The following is a 15,847-nucleotide window of genomic DNA, read 5'->3' as shown; positions in this document are numbered from 1 at the left end:
CCCACCTTTCTTCTTTCCTTCCTTCCTTCCTCATCATCCGTTCCATTCATTCCAGCAATGAAGGTACCAAGAAGCTGGCATAGGGATGCTTTGACCTGTGCCCTCCCTAGAGTCTTTAAAATAAACAATACTCAGTTCCTCCATCTTCTGTACAGCGGAGGTGAACGCAGCTTGCAGACACAGGCCTTCCTGCAAACCCCGTTCTGTGTCCAAGGGTCTAATGGGAGTCCAGCTCTGTAGAAACCTCAAAACTGCCTCTGAATTCAAGGACCACCTCTTAGTGCCCATTCTGTTCCCAGCTCTGTGGGGCCCAAAGTAAAGCGAGCCAGTATCTGGTCCCACTGAGCCGGGGAAGAAAGGACAGTGGTGTGAGCAGCCAGCCATGTCAGTGTGACTGTGCGCGGTCACAGTGCTGTGAGTACATGGGGACAGTCACCGGTTGTTCAAGGGTAAGCAGGGAAGGCTTCATAGAGGAGGTGATAGATGGGAATAAGTCTTTAAAGATGCATAAAATCACAGGCAGCACAGGGATGGGAGGACATTTCTAAAAGGCCAAAGGCCATGTGCAAATGCAAGGATGTATATTTAGCAGCAGAGAGTCCCCCCACCCCCACCCCCACCAGCCTTGTGACCCAAAAAAGAAAATGGGGGAAGATTGAGCTGATAAGGCCAGTAAGGTGTGGGGCCTTAAATGTCAGCTTATGTTTGGACTCCACCCCTTGGAAACAGAACCGTGGATGGTTTCTGCCCAGGGGTCCACCTGCCTGAGAACAAGCTATGTATCCTCTCCCTCTTTCAAGGTCACGAGGAGAGAAAGTACATGAGGTAGAGGTGCTAACCATGCTCACCAGGGCACCAACCTGTGGAACAGCCTGTGTCCAATCCCAGAGCGCCCAGCCTTAACTCTGCCTCATTCTCCTGCTCCCTGCTCCCTGCAGCACCATCACCAACCTTGAACTTTCGTTTAAATTGACTGCATTACTGTAAGCTGAATCACACGGCCATGCTCTGTGCTCACTGCCCCTTCTGTCTTCTGTTTCATATCCCCTCCTGCCCACAATCATCACCTGGCACAAGCCATTGTCTTAATGCCTCCTGATTGTGCCGAGCACACTGCCTTAAGGTCTCTGACACGCATCACCCGTTGTACCTAGATCAGGGGTGGGCAAACTTTTTGACTAGAGGGCCACAATGGGTTCTTAAACTGGACGGGAGGGCCGGAACAAAAGCATGGATGGAGTGTTTGTGTGAACTAATATAAATTCAAAGTAAACATCATTACATAAAAGGGTACGGTCTGATCCGGCCCGCGGGCCGTAGTTTGCCCACGGCTGGCCTAGATGATGAGCTCCCCAAGGTCTAGGAAGATGCCCTATTCACCTGTGCAGCCACAGGGCCTTCTGCAACCTTTAATAGGTCCTGGACATTCCATTCACTCATTCATCACTCAAAGGATATTTCTTCTATTCACTCAAGACCTGTTTGTTAACAAAAGGTGGAGTGAATAGGTAGAGTTATGGAATGAACTTGGCTATTAAGTGAAGAAAAATGAACACATGGATGAGGAAATCAATGAGTAGGTGAATGAATGAAGAAATGAGGGGATGAATGAATGAGTGCATGCCAAGGAAACAAATAAAATATTTGGAAGGGCTAATACAGGCTGAAGCTCCCATCTGGGAAAACAGCTGCAAGGAGACAAGATTCAGAAGAGAAAGGGGGGCCCTCTCTGGGCCTCTCCTGGGCCGGCACGAGGAGGAGCCAATGGTGTTGGGAATTTCTGTGTCCGTGGGTGAAGGGTGGCCCATCCCCAGCATGTAGCTGCGGGCTGACTTGCATAGTCCACCAGAGATGTTCTGTGTGAGCTCAGGGGAAGTTTAAGAGGCTTCCAGAGAACCCCAACTCTCCCTCCCAGAGCCCCAGGCTCCAGGCCCCATGATTCTGCTGGGCCCCCAGGGGAGTAGGAAATTGACCCCAATTTCCTGGAGCCTTGGCCCGAGGCTATGATGCACTTGGCCTCCAGCCCCTGCAGGGCTGCAGACCTCAGCACTACGTGGGCCAGAGCTGGCTGGGGAGCTCAGTTTGCAACAGAGAATGTATCAGAACTCGCTGGAATCTGCTTGGGGAATTTCAAACCGGGAAGGCTCCACCATAAAAGGCGGGAGCATGAAGGCACTAGTCTTGCTGCCTCCAGTCTCTCTCTCCTGCCCAGCTCATCTGGCACTCTATGCTGCTGACTAAATCTGCTTTAAGAAGACTCCTGCTAAGATGCCTTCGCCTTCCTCACCAGGCATGCTCCCAGGCTGGCAATCCCAGGCTTCCACAGTGGAACCCAGACAACAGGTCCAGCCCCACCTCTTGCTACGTGCATGTCCTTCCTTTGGTCTCCTGGTCACCTGGCCCCTCCAGCACACTTCTCTTGCTTCCCACCACCACACCTTTGATGTGCCCTCTGCACAGCAGACTTTCTGGAGCCTCTCTGGATGTTCAAACACTCCTCTGGACTAGATCTTGGGGGCCTCTGGGCTTGCCTACCACCTGCTAAAGATCCTCGGAGTAGGTCCTTGATGTGAGTTGGACCGCAGAAGATCTACTGTGCATCCAATATGGGAAGACCAGAGACCACTGGAGCACCTGGCTCTGAATGCACCATTTTGCACACTAAGGTGAAACCCTCAAGAGGGTTAAGCGTCCCTCAGCAAGTCTGCCTCTCTGAGCCTGCGTATACAGCTGCAAGAAAAAGCATTGCATCCCGGCCAGTGTGGTTCAGTGATCACAGCATCAGCCACAGACCAGTCCTAGCTTTGATTCTTGGTCAAGGGCACATACCTGGGTTGCAGGGCCACAGAGAGGGAGAGATAGAAGCATCAATGATGAGAGAGAATCATTGATTGGCTGCTTTCTGTACGCCACACACTGGGAATGGAATCCACAACCTGGGCATGTGCCCCTGACCAGGAATTGAACTGTGACCTCCTGGTTCATAGGTCGACACAACCACTGAGCCATGCTGGCTGGGCAGCCTAAGTGAAGCTTTTAGAGCTTGGCACACAATTCAGGCTAAGAGTTAGCTAAGACTCTTAACCACTCTGCTATACTGTCTCTAAGGGTACTTCAGAATGAACCAACCATCACCCATGTTTTAGAAATGCCAGCAGCCAAGAATGGAGAAGTGATGTGGCCAGTCCTGTAGATGCCAATGCTGGGGCCAGGTCCCTTGACTGTAAGTGTCTGTGAATTTACCAGCGTGTAGAGGAGAGGGAAGGGAAGGGAGGGAGATGGAGAATTAAACTTCTTCTATTTAGTAGAAATACAAATAAAATAATTGCAGAGAGAAATGTGGCTGCATCAGGGCAAGGCGGAAGCAGGAAGTGCAGTGCAGGGTTGAAATAGTTAAGCTCTGGAGGCAGCCTGTGCTGCCCACAGGAACACCAGTTCTATCACATCCAGGTTGTATAAAGTCGGGCAAAGCACCTGACCTCACTGAGCCCCGGGTCCCTGGTCTGTGAAATGGACAGCGATGCCAGATGTCACGGGGCTTAAACGCAGTCGTCTCTCTAAGTCAGTGGTTCTCAACCTTGGCTGCTCATTAGAATCACCTGGGAATCTTTTTAAAATCCTGATTTCTGGGCCTCATCCTCTGGAAATTCTGTTTCTTTGTTACTAATGTTGTGGCCCCACCCCTAACAGAGTGACAACATGTCCTACAGGAGGCAGAGAGCTACAGGAGAGGGCAGGGAACAATTTGTTCTGGGGTGAGGCCCAGAAATCAGGATTTTAAAAAGATTCCCAGGTGATTCTAATGTGCAGCCAAGGTTGAGAACCACTGCAAGTATTAGCCCAGCAACCGGTGTGGAGCAGATGCTCAATAAATTGCAGCTGCTGTTAATTACTGGTCTCTGTTCCCAGTCATGTGCATTCACTTCCTGCAAGCGAGGTGCAGCCTGGGCAGGAAAACGTGGCTTGTGTGATGACTCGGTTAGGAGATCTGAGGCTTTAAGATCTGATTCAGCCAGTAACCTGCTGGGTGACTTGGCTAAGTCCCTTCTGCTCTCTGGGCTCCAGTGGTGCCATTGATAGAATAAGTGGATGGAATGGGAGACACGAGATCCCGCCCACTGCTCACATCACATGGGTGATGTTTCTGACTTCCTCCAGGAAGCCCGGGTACGTGGGCAAGCACTGGATGACCCTGAGACTGGACGTGGCCCCTGCCTGCGGAGGCACTGTACCCGAGAGCTATGCTGTGTCCACAGCAGAACCCGTCAAGGCAGCAGCACGCCACTGGTGGCAGAAAGGCTTCTACAGCCACCCTCTGTGACCCACGGGAGGAACCGAGGGCATGTGGATCCCACTCCCACGCTCCCTCTCTTGCCCCTGTTGAGTTGCTGAAACCCACCATTAAGTAATAACTTCGTACACAAAATCACTTCAGGCTTTTCCTCCCCTGCACCTCCCAGAGACCCTGTCCCCATCCCGAGATGGCCCACTCCCGAATTACCTACAAACAAGAACTGAGCCTGAATCCTCACCTCAGACAGCTCAGGAGCACCTGTGTGGGATTAGTGCTGAGACAATCAGGCTTCTCGCCAGTCCCCTGGGCACGAACCCATGCACCCTGCCTTTGCTACCTGACTGCCCTGGCAACCTCTGGGCCAAGCATCGGTCAACACCACCGCCTCTCGCAACTGTAGGCAAGCACCGAGCCTCCTGAAGTTTCCTTCCTCATCTGGCCAATGGGCATATAGTGTCTTTTTCAAAGGTTTAGAGTGAGTTGTCAAAATAAGAGAAACCCTGTAACACTGGTTTGGCATCCGGGGAACACTTAACGAGAAAGCTGATATTAGGAAGGTTCTTTGTCTTGGTTTACAAAGATTCATTCTAGAACAAACGGTCCAATAGGGTAGCCACTACACAAGTGTGGGCTGTTTACATTTAAAACTATAGACGACGTCATATTTCGTTGCTCAGTCACATTTCAGTGCTCCACAGCCACGCATGGCTAGTGGCCACCATACTGCGCAGTGCAGCTATGAGCGTTCACCATCACAGTGTGACCAGGCAGCGCTGGTCTAGAGGATCCATATAGTCTACAGATTTATTGAGCGAGAGGTCAGGTCTCCCTGTGGTTCCACTGATCTCCCCCTCCCACCCCCCACACACCCTGGCCTCACGCATGCTGGACGCTCCGTCTCTGACTTTCTGGGGTAACTTTGCAGCCATCGCCTTTGTGTTTAGCTCCTGTAAGAGCCCACTTGGAGCATTGGGAATCATCCTCACTAGACGTGACCTCACAGGTGGTCTGGTTCACTTGCACTACACCCAGGGCTGCTGGGTAGGGGCCACAGGTGTGCTGCACCATTTCAGGGGATACTCGTAGACATACACTGCTTTCATGGACCCCACCCGCATGTTGTGTCTGAGGAAACTGAAGCTTAGCGAGTTAAGTAACTTGTCCAAGTCTCCCCGCTAGTAAGGTGGTGGAGCCAGGATCTGAACTCTGACACCAGGCCTAGCATCATCCTGGCTCCCAATGAACCAACCAAGTGGAGGGTTTACTTGTTAATTTGCTCTTGTGGCAGTGGGAGAGCGAACACGCATCTCTCCTACGACAGGCCCCGTCCTCTCCCCCAGGGTCTGAACTAGTTTGGAAGGCCAAGAATTCCTGCTCGTACACGCTATTGGGTTTAAGATGCTCCGGGCCGTACATTTCTGCGCGTTTACAGGCAGCAAGAGGGGATCTGAGGTGAATACTAGATTTGGCTCCCAGTCCCCGGGGCTGAGGGCAGAGGAAATTCATTTGCAGTACAAACCAGAAACGTCAATTGTATTAGGAGCCCATTTGGCAGGCGCTCCCTCATTCTTTGAGCCGACAAGCCATACCCTGCTCCTTTGCGTCTAGCCTCTCCGCCTGCTGCCAAACTGAACTGCTTGAGTCGTCTGATACATCTACATTTCCCTCTCCTTTAAGTACAAACTGGCCATGAAAGGTACTTGGCAAGCCCCAGGCAGACTGGGTTTCAGTTTGATAACATGACCGCGGCCAGAATATTATTTGGCTCAGTAGTCGGGGTAACGGTCAGCAACAGTTTTATGTAAGGGAGCGAGAGGGAAGTTGATCGGCCTGCATGAGGCCATGGTAATCTCTGGCCTTAGCCTGTGCCAGCCCCGGCTTCTGCTTCCCTGGAAGTCAAGGATGGGAATGACTTGGCACACACATCCCTCAGTGGACGCTACCAAGGATCTTCAGGGAGTGCCTACTGAATTCAGTCCGTCCACAGTTGGGGGGACCTGGGTTCTGATTCTGACTCCACTGACCCCCGCTGTGTCACCTTGGGTGGTTGAGGGACTTCTCTGAGTCTCGGTTTTCTGAACTGGAAAATGAGGTGATTGGCCTGGATGTTCCCAGCAGCGCTCTGCCCTGCCCTCTCATTTCCCAAGCCCCTACTAGGTGCCTGGCACTGTCCCCAGTGCTGAAAACATTTCCCAGCCTGGAGTGGGAGGTGGGGCGGGGAGGTGAGGTGGGAGCATAACATGGATTTCAGTGTAGTGTGTCCAGTGCTGTGAAGGAGGACCCTGAGAAGGGCACTGAGCCCAGCAGTGCGAGGGACATCAAGGCAGGGTCCCTGGAGGAAGGGGTCCTGAGCTGAATCGTCGAAGGTGGTTAGTGAGGCAGCTGGAAAGGGTGAGAGATGGCCGAGGGGAGGTCATTCTTACTGGTGATAGAGGAAAGGTCTTGAATGCCACCCTGAGGAGTTAGGGTTGAATCCTGAGGGAAATGGGAGTTGCTGGTTCACCAGCCTTTACGCTGGGGAGCCGTCATGATCAGATTTATGCTCCAAACAAACCACTCTGGCTGAAACGTGGAGGAACAGTGGAGAGGCCAGGGCACAGGCGCAGGGAGGTAACCAGGGAGCTTCCTGGTAGCCCAGGAAAGAGATGGTGGTGGCCTACGTTAGGGTGGAGGCACTGGAGATAGAGGAGGACTTAGGATGTCTTGGAGTGAGAATGGGTTGGGCTTGGTAATGGCTTGGCAGAGGGGAGGATGGTGGTTTGGCAGTGCCTGGTATTTGGTGGCCAACAATAAAGACTCGTGAGGACTGGCTGGAGGTGGAACCTGCACTGGGCCCAGGTGGCAGGACACTGGCCTCACCTAGATGAATACCCTTGCACACCTGGGAGACACGGGGCTTGGGGTGCAGCCCTAACAGGTTGGGTCTATGAAGGTGGAATTCCTTATAGACTTTGGTCTTCTTTGGAGCTAGCTTGGCCTCTCATTTCTTTCCCATTCTTGACTCCCTACCTGTCTTCCTGGGGGTGTAGGGGAGGTATGTGTAAGGATTAAGGGCAATTAATTCACAGAATTCCAGCAGAGGCCGGCAGGCTGTTGGACTTCCTCTCGATTACAAGTGGACTAAATAAAATCCAATCCCTGCCATCTCCTTCTCTTCTTTTTTCTGAAGTTTTCTCAAAACTGCATCTTTAGTCTAAATATGGTTCCCTTTCTCTTTATGCTTGAAGAGTCTTCTGACTTTCAATACTTCAGGGACCAATGTCATGATGCTGGTGGCAGACAGTTGGCCAAACAGCCTTGGTCACTCCTATTAGAGTCAGTTCACTTTGATTAAATTCATACTCTGGGATTGCATATATGATTTCATTCGTCAGCGTTCCAATACTAAAGTATTTTCAGAGTTAAGGATCTCAGAACAAATACAATATGGCATTGCAGGGAAGAAAACAAGGTTCAGAGAGGTTACAAAGAGCATTCAAATCCAATTTCTTAACCTCTGCACTGGTGATGCTGCTACTGCACACACCTGGCATCTGGAGAGAGTCCCCTGAAGGAAGTGGTTCTTGAACTACAGGCTGGTCATGGGTAAGCAGACAGGAGGTGGACCCGAGTATTGATCTTAAGGTCAAGGAGTCTTACCTGGGCGGCATCACTGTCTTCACACCTGATCCGGCACTCGCTGTTGAACTGGAAGCCATCTGTGCACTGGTAGAGCCCGTGGAACTTCGGTGGAGGCGGGTCACATGTCACAGGAACACAGGCTCCCTCCTGCCAGCTGCCATCTTGGGTACACTGAGTCTTGAAGGCGCGCCTTCAGGGAAGAGATAAAAGAAGAAGCATCTCAAGGACCAAATCGCTAGAGCCATGCTCTACCCAAACTCCCAGGTGTCTCTGAGGGCAGCTGCATTTCTCTCCTGGCTCCCTACCTGTCCTGTGGGCTTGAGAGGGGGCATGTGTAGGGATTAAGGAAAATTCACCCATAGAACTCCTTTAACAGGAATAAGCTGGAGTTTCAGATTTTGTCACAGACACATATGGACTGAAATAAAATCCAAGCCCGGATGGGTGGTTTAGTTGCTTGGCACATTGTCCCTTGCACCAAAAGGTCATGGCTTCGATTTCCAGTCAGGGCACATGCCTAGGTTGTGAGTTTGATCCCCATTGGGGCACATATGAGAGGTAACTGATCTATGTTTCTCTCCCCCCCCTCTCAAATCAATGAAAAAAGCATATCCTCTCATGAGGATTAAAAAAATTAAAATTAGTTTAAAAAAAGGAAAAGAAAATACAAACCTTACTAGTCCCCGTCTTCTCCCTTCCTTCCCGAGCTCTCTGATTGGTGCTGACACTGATGACGTTAAACCCACTATTTATTGAACAATTACTATGTGCCAGGCATGTGGCAAGCACTTTACATACACATCCTCATTTATTCTGCCCACCACCCTACGGGGAACTCTTATTATTGGCTTCATCTTCTTGTTGAAAAATAGAGGCCCAGAGAAGGGAAGTCACTTGCATGAAGTCACACAGCCAGTAGGCAGGTATTCACAATGTCCTTCAAGATTCCCGTAACACAGAAGGGGTTTTGCCTCCAGCAAAGAAAGGAACCCTTGCTTCTAATCAGACAGCAGACTCAGCTCTGCTGCTCCCCAGAACCTGCCCCACTTACTTCTTTGACTTCCGAGAGGCGCCGGGCACGTGGTATCCAGGCTTGCACTTGTACTTGCAGAAAGAGCCCACCTTGTGCTTGTTCTCTCGGCACCTGGCGGTCTGCAGGTCTGCATTGGGCACCGGGGGCGGAGCCAGACACATGAGCTCGCACAGGGCCTCCGGGAAAGACCACAGCCCGTCCTCCATGCAGGTCAGGAGGCTGTTGTTGCCTGGAAACAACAGACAGGCAGGGTTAGCCGACAGGGGTCTGACAGTTGAGCTAATTCAGGGGCTGCCTGAACTTATGCCAACCTGAAGAACCAGCGGGTCTTCCACGTGTAATGCCAGACCCTTACACGTACAGCCGGGAACTTTGGGAGATGGAGAGAGCCGCTCAGAAGGAGCCCAGCTTGGGGGGTGACTTATCTGTGTCCACTGTGAATTGAGATTGAAGGCTCCTGACTGCCACTCCTGGACCTTTTTTCTGCACAGGAAAGAGACCTCCCCCCACCTTTGCTTTGCCAGGTGGACCTCTGAGCCCAGGGTCAGAAGGCTTTGCCTCCTAATAACTGGCAGAGTAAGCTCCTGCCGAGTCTACTGAGGGCTTTGACCCAGTGTGCCGCGTGACCTTGAGCTGCGGCTCTGCACCGGGCCCTGCGCCCTGTTCATTCCGCTCCCCTTGTGCCTGGTAGTGACAGCATTGTGGGATCTGAAGGTCTGACTCTCTCCGTCCCCAATGTTCCTGATGTCCTGCCAGAACAGGCGGGAGAGCAGCACACCCCCCGCAGCCCGTGCCAGCTCTGCCCGCCGTGCTGACGGCCACCCGGAAGCTGGCCGGACGGAGATGTTGCAAATAGAAGTGAAACCGGGGAGTCCAGCATCTCCCTGCCAGGTCGTATATTATCAGCACAGCCTGCCCCAAGCCTCCCCAGGACAATGAGAGATGGACCCAGCACTTGGGTTTCTCAATCACACTCTCCTCCTCTGGGGTATTACTGAACAGTGTTGACAGCAGGGCGGGGAGCACGGAGGCTCTGGGATTTGGAGGTTGGAAGGTCTAATCTGAAGGGGGCAGGGCGGAGTGATGGGCTGAGCTGAGGTTACTATGTGCCGACCGCTCTGATGTGTAATCTCCCGTGTTCTCAAGCACTGCTCCTGGTCTGACACCTTCAATTTGGAAACAGACTTGGAGAGGGAAGTGACCTAAGTTCTCACAGTCAGTGAAACTGCCCTTCAAAACCAATGTTGTGTCACTACAAGACGGTGATTGCTTTTAATGGGAAGCTGGCCCTATATGCTCAGCAGAGCCCTTACTAGCTATTCTGAGAGGCAAACCCCAATATCCCATCTACAGAGAGAAAACAATTGCTCCTGCCCTTCCTGGTGATGAGAAGATACAATGAAACAACCTTTATGAAAAGTGTCCAGAAAATGGTATCAAACTCCTTATTTCCTCCCTCCCTCCCTCCCTTTCCTCCCTCCTAACCCTCTGCCTGCATTAGATCTGAAAGGACTCTGTGAATTGCACAGAAGCTTTCATTTATTCAATAAGCATCTACATAGCGCTCACTATATGCCAGCTACCAACAGAGCAGCGGACAAAACTTTAAAAAGGAGCCTCAACCCCTGCCCTCTGGGAGCTTATACTCTCCTTGGATAGGGAGGAACACCGTAAGTTATACCAGGAAGTAACTTTTCTGGTGTGATGAAAGCATTGAGCCCTATGGAGAGAAAGCAAGCAGGGAGAAGGAGGAAGAGAGAGTCCTGTGCAATTGTGCGTAGGCTCCTCTGCTCCCCTCCTTCCTGTCATTGTCAGTGTCAACCATCTGGTGAGCACAGATAATTTAGTGTCTGTAAACCCCAGAGGACCCCACGTCGATAAACTGTGATGCTGCAAAAACAAACCACAGCTTTTTCTACATTAACTAAAAGGCATGAGGGGTATGGAAGGAGGATTCACTGGGCTTCCTGCATTGCCTCTGTGCTTGGGGCTGTGGTGCGGGGTGCCCATGCATAGCAAACGCTTGGGAGGAAGAGGCGTTATCAAAGATCTGCGGAGAGCACCCTCTCTATATTCCCCAAGGAGGATAAAATATCTGTGAAGAAAGTGTTGGGACTCTTAACAGTATCCCACATCTGCTATGCAAATCAAAATTGTGAAATGGATGGTGTGGTTCCTTTGTGGCCAAGATAGCACAAAACTGCAAAATGTTAATCAGAAGAGAAAAAATGCACACCAGGAATGTGAATTCTGGGACAGGGTAAACAGGCATTAACAAAGGAAGAAGCCCGCTAAAGCAGGGCCTGGTGATTCAGGACCATGGACATGCCCCCACCCACATCAAACACAGCCCAGGAGAGGCAGACACGGAGCTGTGCGGCATCGGTATTTCCATGGCAGCTGCGGCCGCTCCTGTGCATGTGGCTTTGAAAAAATGTAGGGTATGACACAGGCTGCACATGTCCTGCCTGCATCACTGGGCCCTGACCTCTCTACTCTGAAGGGTGTTTACTGTACCTGAAACTCTATCTATGCAGAGGCCCTTTCTCATGGGCATGGGTGGGTGTTCTGCCTGCACGCAGGGCAAGTTCACAGTCCTACGGTGTCAAGGACCCTGTAAGTAGCACTCAACCGGGGATGGAGGTGGTGGACTCACAGGCTGGCCTCCAGAGCTGCAGAGGGAACATTCTACCCTCACTCCTCAGAAGGATGAGCGCTGGCTGCCCACAGCAGTAACTGGCTTCAGAAGAGACCCCTGATGCTACCCTCACTTCCACACCTCCCTTTCTCCTTCCCCTGCCTGAGGTCCCTAGGGCAACACTAGCTGCAAAACACTGGGTGAAGGTCACTGGGTGTAGGACACTGCGTGAAGGACACTGGGTGTAGGACACTGCGTGAAGGACACTGCGTGAAGGACAGTGCGTGAAGGACACTGCGTGAAGCCTGGCTTTCCCTGCGGGGGGAAGAGTGCTGATGTCAGAGATTGGCCTCCAAACAGTTCTGTGATCCTGACCTTCCTCTGTTCATCATTTAAAGTCAAGAGGGTAGAAATTTGCTTGGCCTATATCTACAAGTGTGCCTGAGGAAGTTTCCATCTCTAATGAGTATTAAAGTAATTATAAACAGTGTCAAAAGCGATGTGTTTTTATTATTTTATTAAAAAGAATATTCAGAAGACCAAATCTCTTTGGAAGTGCCTTTGAGATTAAAATTATCCTAGAGCATATTCAAGGAAGGAGGGCCAGGAGATCCAAGGTGGGGTTCATTGTACATACATGGTGTTGGTACTGCCCACATCCTAAGGGCAGGGAATACATCCTACTCATTCTTTTATTTCTGGAACATAGCCAAGCGCACAATAGGTCTTCAATATCCATTTGTTAAGTGCATGAAGTATTATGAATCTACCTGTGACCCTGAACTAGTCAACTAACCTCTTTGGCCCTAGACCAGAGCTTCTTTGAATTCTTACCCAGCTTGAACATTTTAGGATGTGAAAGGCCATATACTGGCTACTGTATTGTTTTGAGAAAGCTGCAGCTAGTGAGGACAAATAAGCATGCAGTCGGCTGTGTCAGCCAAAGACTGGTGCCGGTGGCATTGGGAAGAGATTGTTTTATTTTTCTTGGTAAGAAACAGAAGTCACAGTAGAAGCAGCGGAAGAAGGACAAAGAGCACAGTCGTGGTGTGGACCCACGACACCCTCGACTCTGCTCTCTTCAGAATCCTAGGGTGATAAAATTAAACATCTTAGGAAGTGTAGGAAAGCTCCTATTAAGAGGTGACCTGGATTGTGAGAAGGTGCCAGATGAGAACCATGGGATAAAGCTGAACCCTCCAGAGCCTGGCTATCTGCTTCAGAAAAAGATGGAAGGGTCTTTGCCGGAGAAAGGAGAGAGAATTTGGAATTCCTAGAGGGAGGGAAGCTGTGGCAGGATTCTGAAGGGAGAGAGCAAGGCGAGGATCAAAGAGCTGAGAGCAGGCGAGAAGGTTAATTCCTGGGCACTGTAGGACGTGGCCAGTCTCCCTGTCCAACCAACTCAGTCCCGTCAAGGTGCTCGATGGTATCATGGGGTATCTTACAGAAACTGGTGGATAGACCGAGTTTTAAATCTGAGGTTAGAGAGGCAAAACTGGGATAGAAAAGGCAACCAGAGCCAGAACAGAAAGCAAGTCTTTTAAAAAGAGTTTTGTAGGATGAGGGCACGCTCACTGTAGACACCCCACTCCATAGTCAGTTTCAAGTGTACCCAACCTAGTTGAGTTGAGAGGATGTAAGTTATGTTGCAGTTTTGGCCATTCCATAAAGCACTCATGATTTTGATTTTGAAGTTTTGTGTTTTTTTGAACTTGAGAATATTTTTTCCCCTCGTGCATTTCTGTAGGTTCTGTCAGTGTGAGACTGTCTGTCTGGTGTTTATTGGATAAAGGAAGGACCTTGGCACAAGTGATTCTAAGGTGTGGGTTCCTGGGATAGGTGGCGTACATCCTGAAGAGGGCTTGGAATCTCACTGAAAGGCAAGAAAAATTCACCTGGAACATAAGGGGCAAGTGGGTTTGTGGCTAATGATAATTCTTCATCAAAGGGATTATGTGTCACGCAGGTTCCCAGGTGCACTTGGCTGCTTATCCTAGGTGGTGGCTGTGCTTCCCGAGACACTCACCTCCAGGTCCTGGGAGAAGCAAGGAGGGTGGAGCCTGTTGCCCAGCTGTCAGGACTCAGTCCCCCGGAACAAAGAGGAGAGGGGGCAGCCTCTGCACAAGGGTGACTCTTGGGGAAGATGAGTATTTCCCAAGCACGTTCTCCGCTCTGGCATTTTATACCTGCTACCTCTTTCACTCCTCAACCTGGCCCTTTGCCGGGCACTCTTTAGCCTATTTTACAAACGAGGGTACTGAGCTGAGCTATGGGAAATTGCTCACCTAAGATCAAACAATTGGAACAGAACCCCCTAGAATCCTGGTCCATTTAATTCTAAAGCCAATGCTCTCTTTGCTTTAACTACATTGCAGGGAAAGGAACAACAAACGGAGGGAGGGAAGAAAGGGAAGCAAACTAAATAATGGAGGGAAATTGTTCAGGTCAACTCTTTACCCCATGAGACATGAGCAAGCTAAAGAGAGAGATGGCAGGGCCTCTGCCTGGCCTTGCTGCCAGCAGCTCCAAGCAGAGGGTCACCCCTGGAGTTTCAGCACCAGGTGATGCTAAGTGACCATGGGTCCTAGTGGGTCAGTGTGGCCACTGGGGAGATGCTTCCCTGCATTCTGAAGGGAAGGGCAAAGTCGGGATCCACCACGATCAACTCGATGGCCTTTCTGGGGCCTCATGTGCACAGTACAGCCCCTGCCCCTCCCATGTCAGCACAGACGCAATGGCAGGCGGGTCTGAATCCCTTTGATGAAGAATTATCATTAGTCACAATGAGGGGTATAATGATCAATGACCAGCGGTTCTCAGCCTTGTGGGTTGCGACCCCTTCGGGGGTCGAACGACCCTTTCACAGGGGTCGCCTAAGAACATCGGAAAACACATATATAATTACATATTGTTTTGTGATTAATCACTATGCTTTAATTATGTTCAATTTGTAACAATGAAATTGGGGGTCACCACAACATGAGGAACTGTGTTAAAGGGTCGTGGCATTCGGAAGGTTGAGAACCACTGATCAATGACAATGTATGCACCTCCCATCCCCAGGAGCCTCTGATTGACATGGGTGAGTTCCCAGCCAGAAGTTAGTAATCTACCCCACATCTGGGCAAATAGGGCCAAGAGAAGGGCTCAGGCAGCCTGAATGGCAGAGGTTTACCATTTCTACTGTTCTTGTCACCTTTCTCAGGTCAAATCTTCTTAGTACTCAAAAGAACTTTGAGTATATAGCTTTTTGATTCAAATCTTCTTGAGCTAAAAATGAGGGGACCTAAGGAATTCATCCTCAAAACGTTCCCTGCTTTTCATTTGGGGCACTTTAGTGAGAATGCTGTGTCTTTCATTCATTCTTAAATATTTCCTGTGGTGTTATCATCATCAATTCATCCAGCCATCCACTCAATGTACTTTATGGAGTCTCACTGTGTACAGGCCCTGAGTTCGCTGACAGCAACGCTCAAAGGAATTACACACATGGCCACTGCCTTCCAAGGACTCAAGTCCACTAGTCTTTTGAAGCTAGGTATCCCCTTGAAAATTTGGGGAAACGATTGACCCTCTTTGACCGTCAAAATGCCTGAGACTTAATAGTACACATTATATCTAAGCTTAAGAGAATTTATAGATCTCCCTCCAAGCCCTCATACCCCACAGAAGTCTACTCTCACACACTCTACAGATGGACCCCAAATGGCCGCTGATAAAGGGGCAATGTTTCCTCCAATAAACCAAGCAAAGAAGAGGGTCCTGGCCCCTCTGAGGACTGGGCACAACGTCAACTCCAACACTCGGCTGGAAGCCAAGCGCATGTACCCTGATCATGCGGCTAACCTGCTCTGTGATTTTGCACAAATTCCTTCCTCCCTCTTGCTGGACCTCAGCTTCCCATCTTCCCAATCATCGGTTATTCCTATGAGCTCAAAGAGCCCTTTTTATCCTAGGATACCCAGCCTCTCCCTCCTTCCAAACATGGCCTCTACTTCAGGTTGCCTGATGATGTCTTATCCAGCCCAGGAGAGGCCAGTCATCGCCTCCTCCTGCACCTGCTCCTCTCCCCAGCCGGCCTTTCCTAAGGGTGGCAGTTGGCTCTGGAGAAAGATGAGACCTGTGGTCCAATGTGAACCCCGCCATGAATGAGGTGGCCTTGGACATTTCCTCCTCTGTGACCGTGGGAATAGTACTAATACTGACCTCTTAGGCTTACTGGGCCCTCACCATATCCAGAGCACTAGTCACATCCCTTCCA

The 15,847-nt window shown here is 50.5% G+C and overlaps 1 protein-coding gene across 1 annotated transcript in view; it reads right to left on the bottom strand.

Moving 5' to 3' along the window:
* The window catches only part of PAPPA (pregnancy-associated plasma protein A, pappalysin 1), a 181,963-nt gene that overhangs the window by 35,596 nt on the left and 130,520 nt on the right, over positions 1-15,847 (bottom strand). The window contains exons 15-16 of the mRNA XM_015569900.1: positions 8,967-9,177; positions 7,934-8,105 (exon numbers count right to left, since the gene is read on the bottom strand). Of these exons, the coding sequence (XP_015425386.1) occupies positions 7,934-8,105; positions 8,967-9,177 (383 nt within the window). The remainder of the gene's footprint in view (positions 1-7,933; positions 8,106-8,966; positions 9,178-15,847) is intronic.

Source organism: Myotis davidii, unplaced genomic scaffold, assembly GCF_000327345.1.
Source record: "Myotis davidii unplaced genomic scaffold, ASM32734v1 scaffold866, whole genome shotgun sequence".
Taxonomy (NCBI): Eukaryota; Metazoa; Chordata; class Mammalia; order Chiroptera; family Vespertilionidae; genus Myotis; species Myotis davidii.
This window is presented reverse-complemented; position numbering and strand designations above follow the sequence as displayed.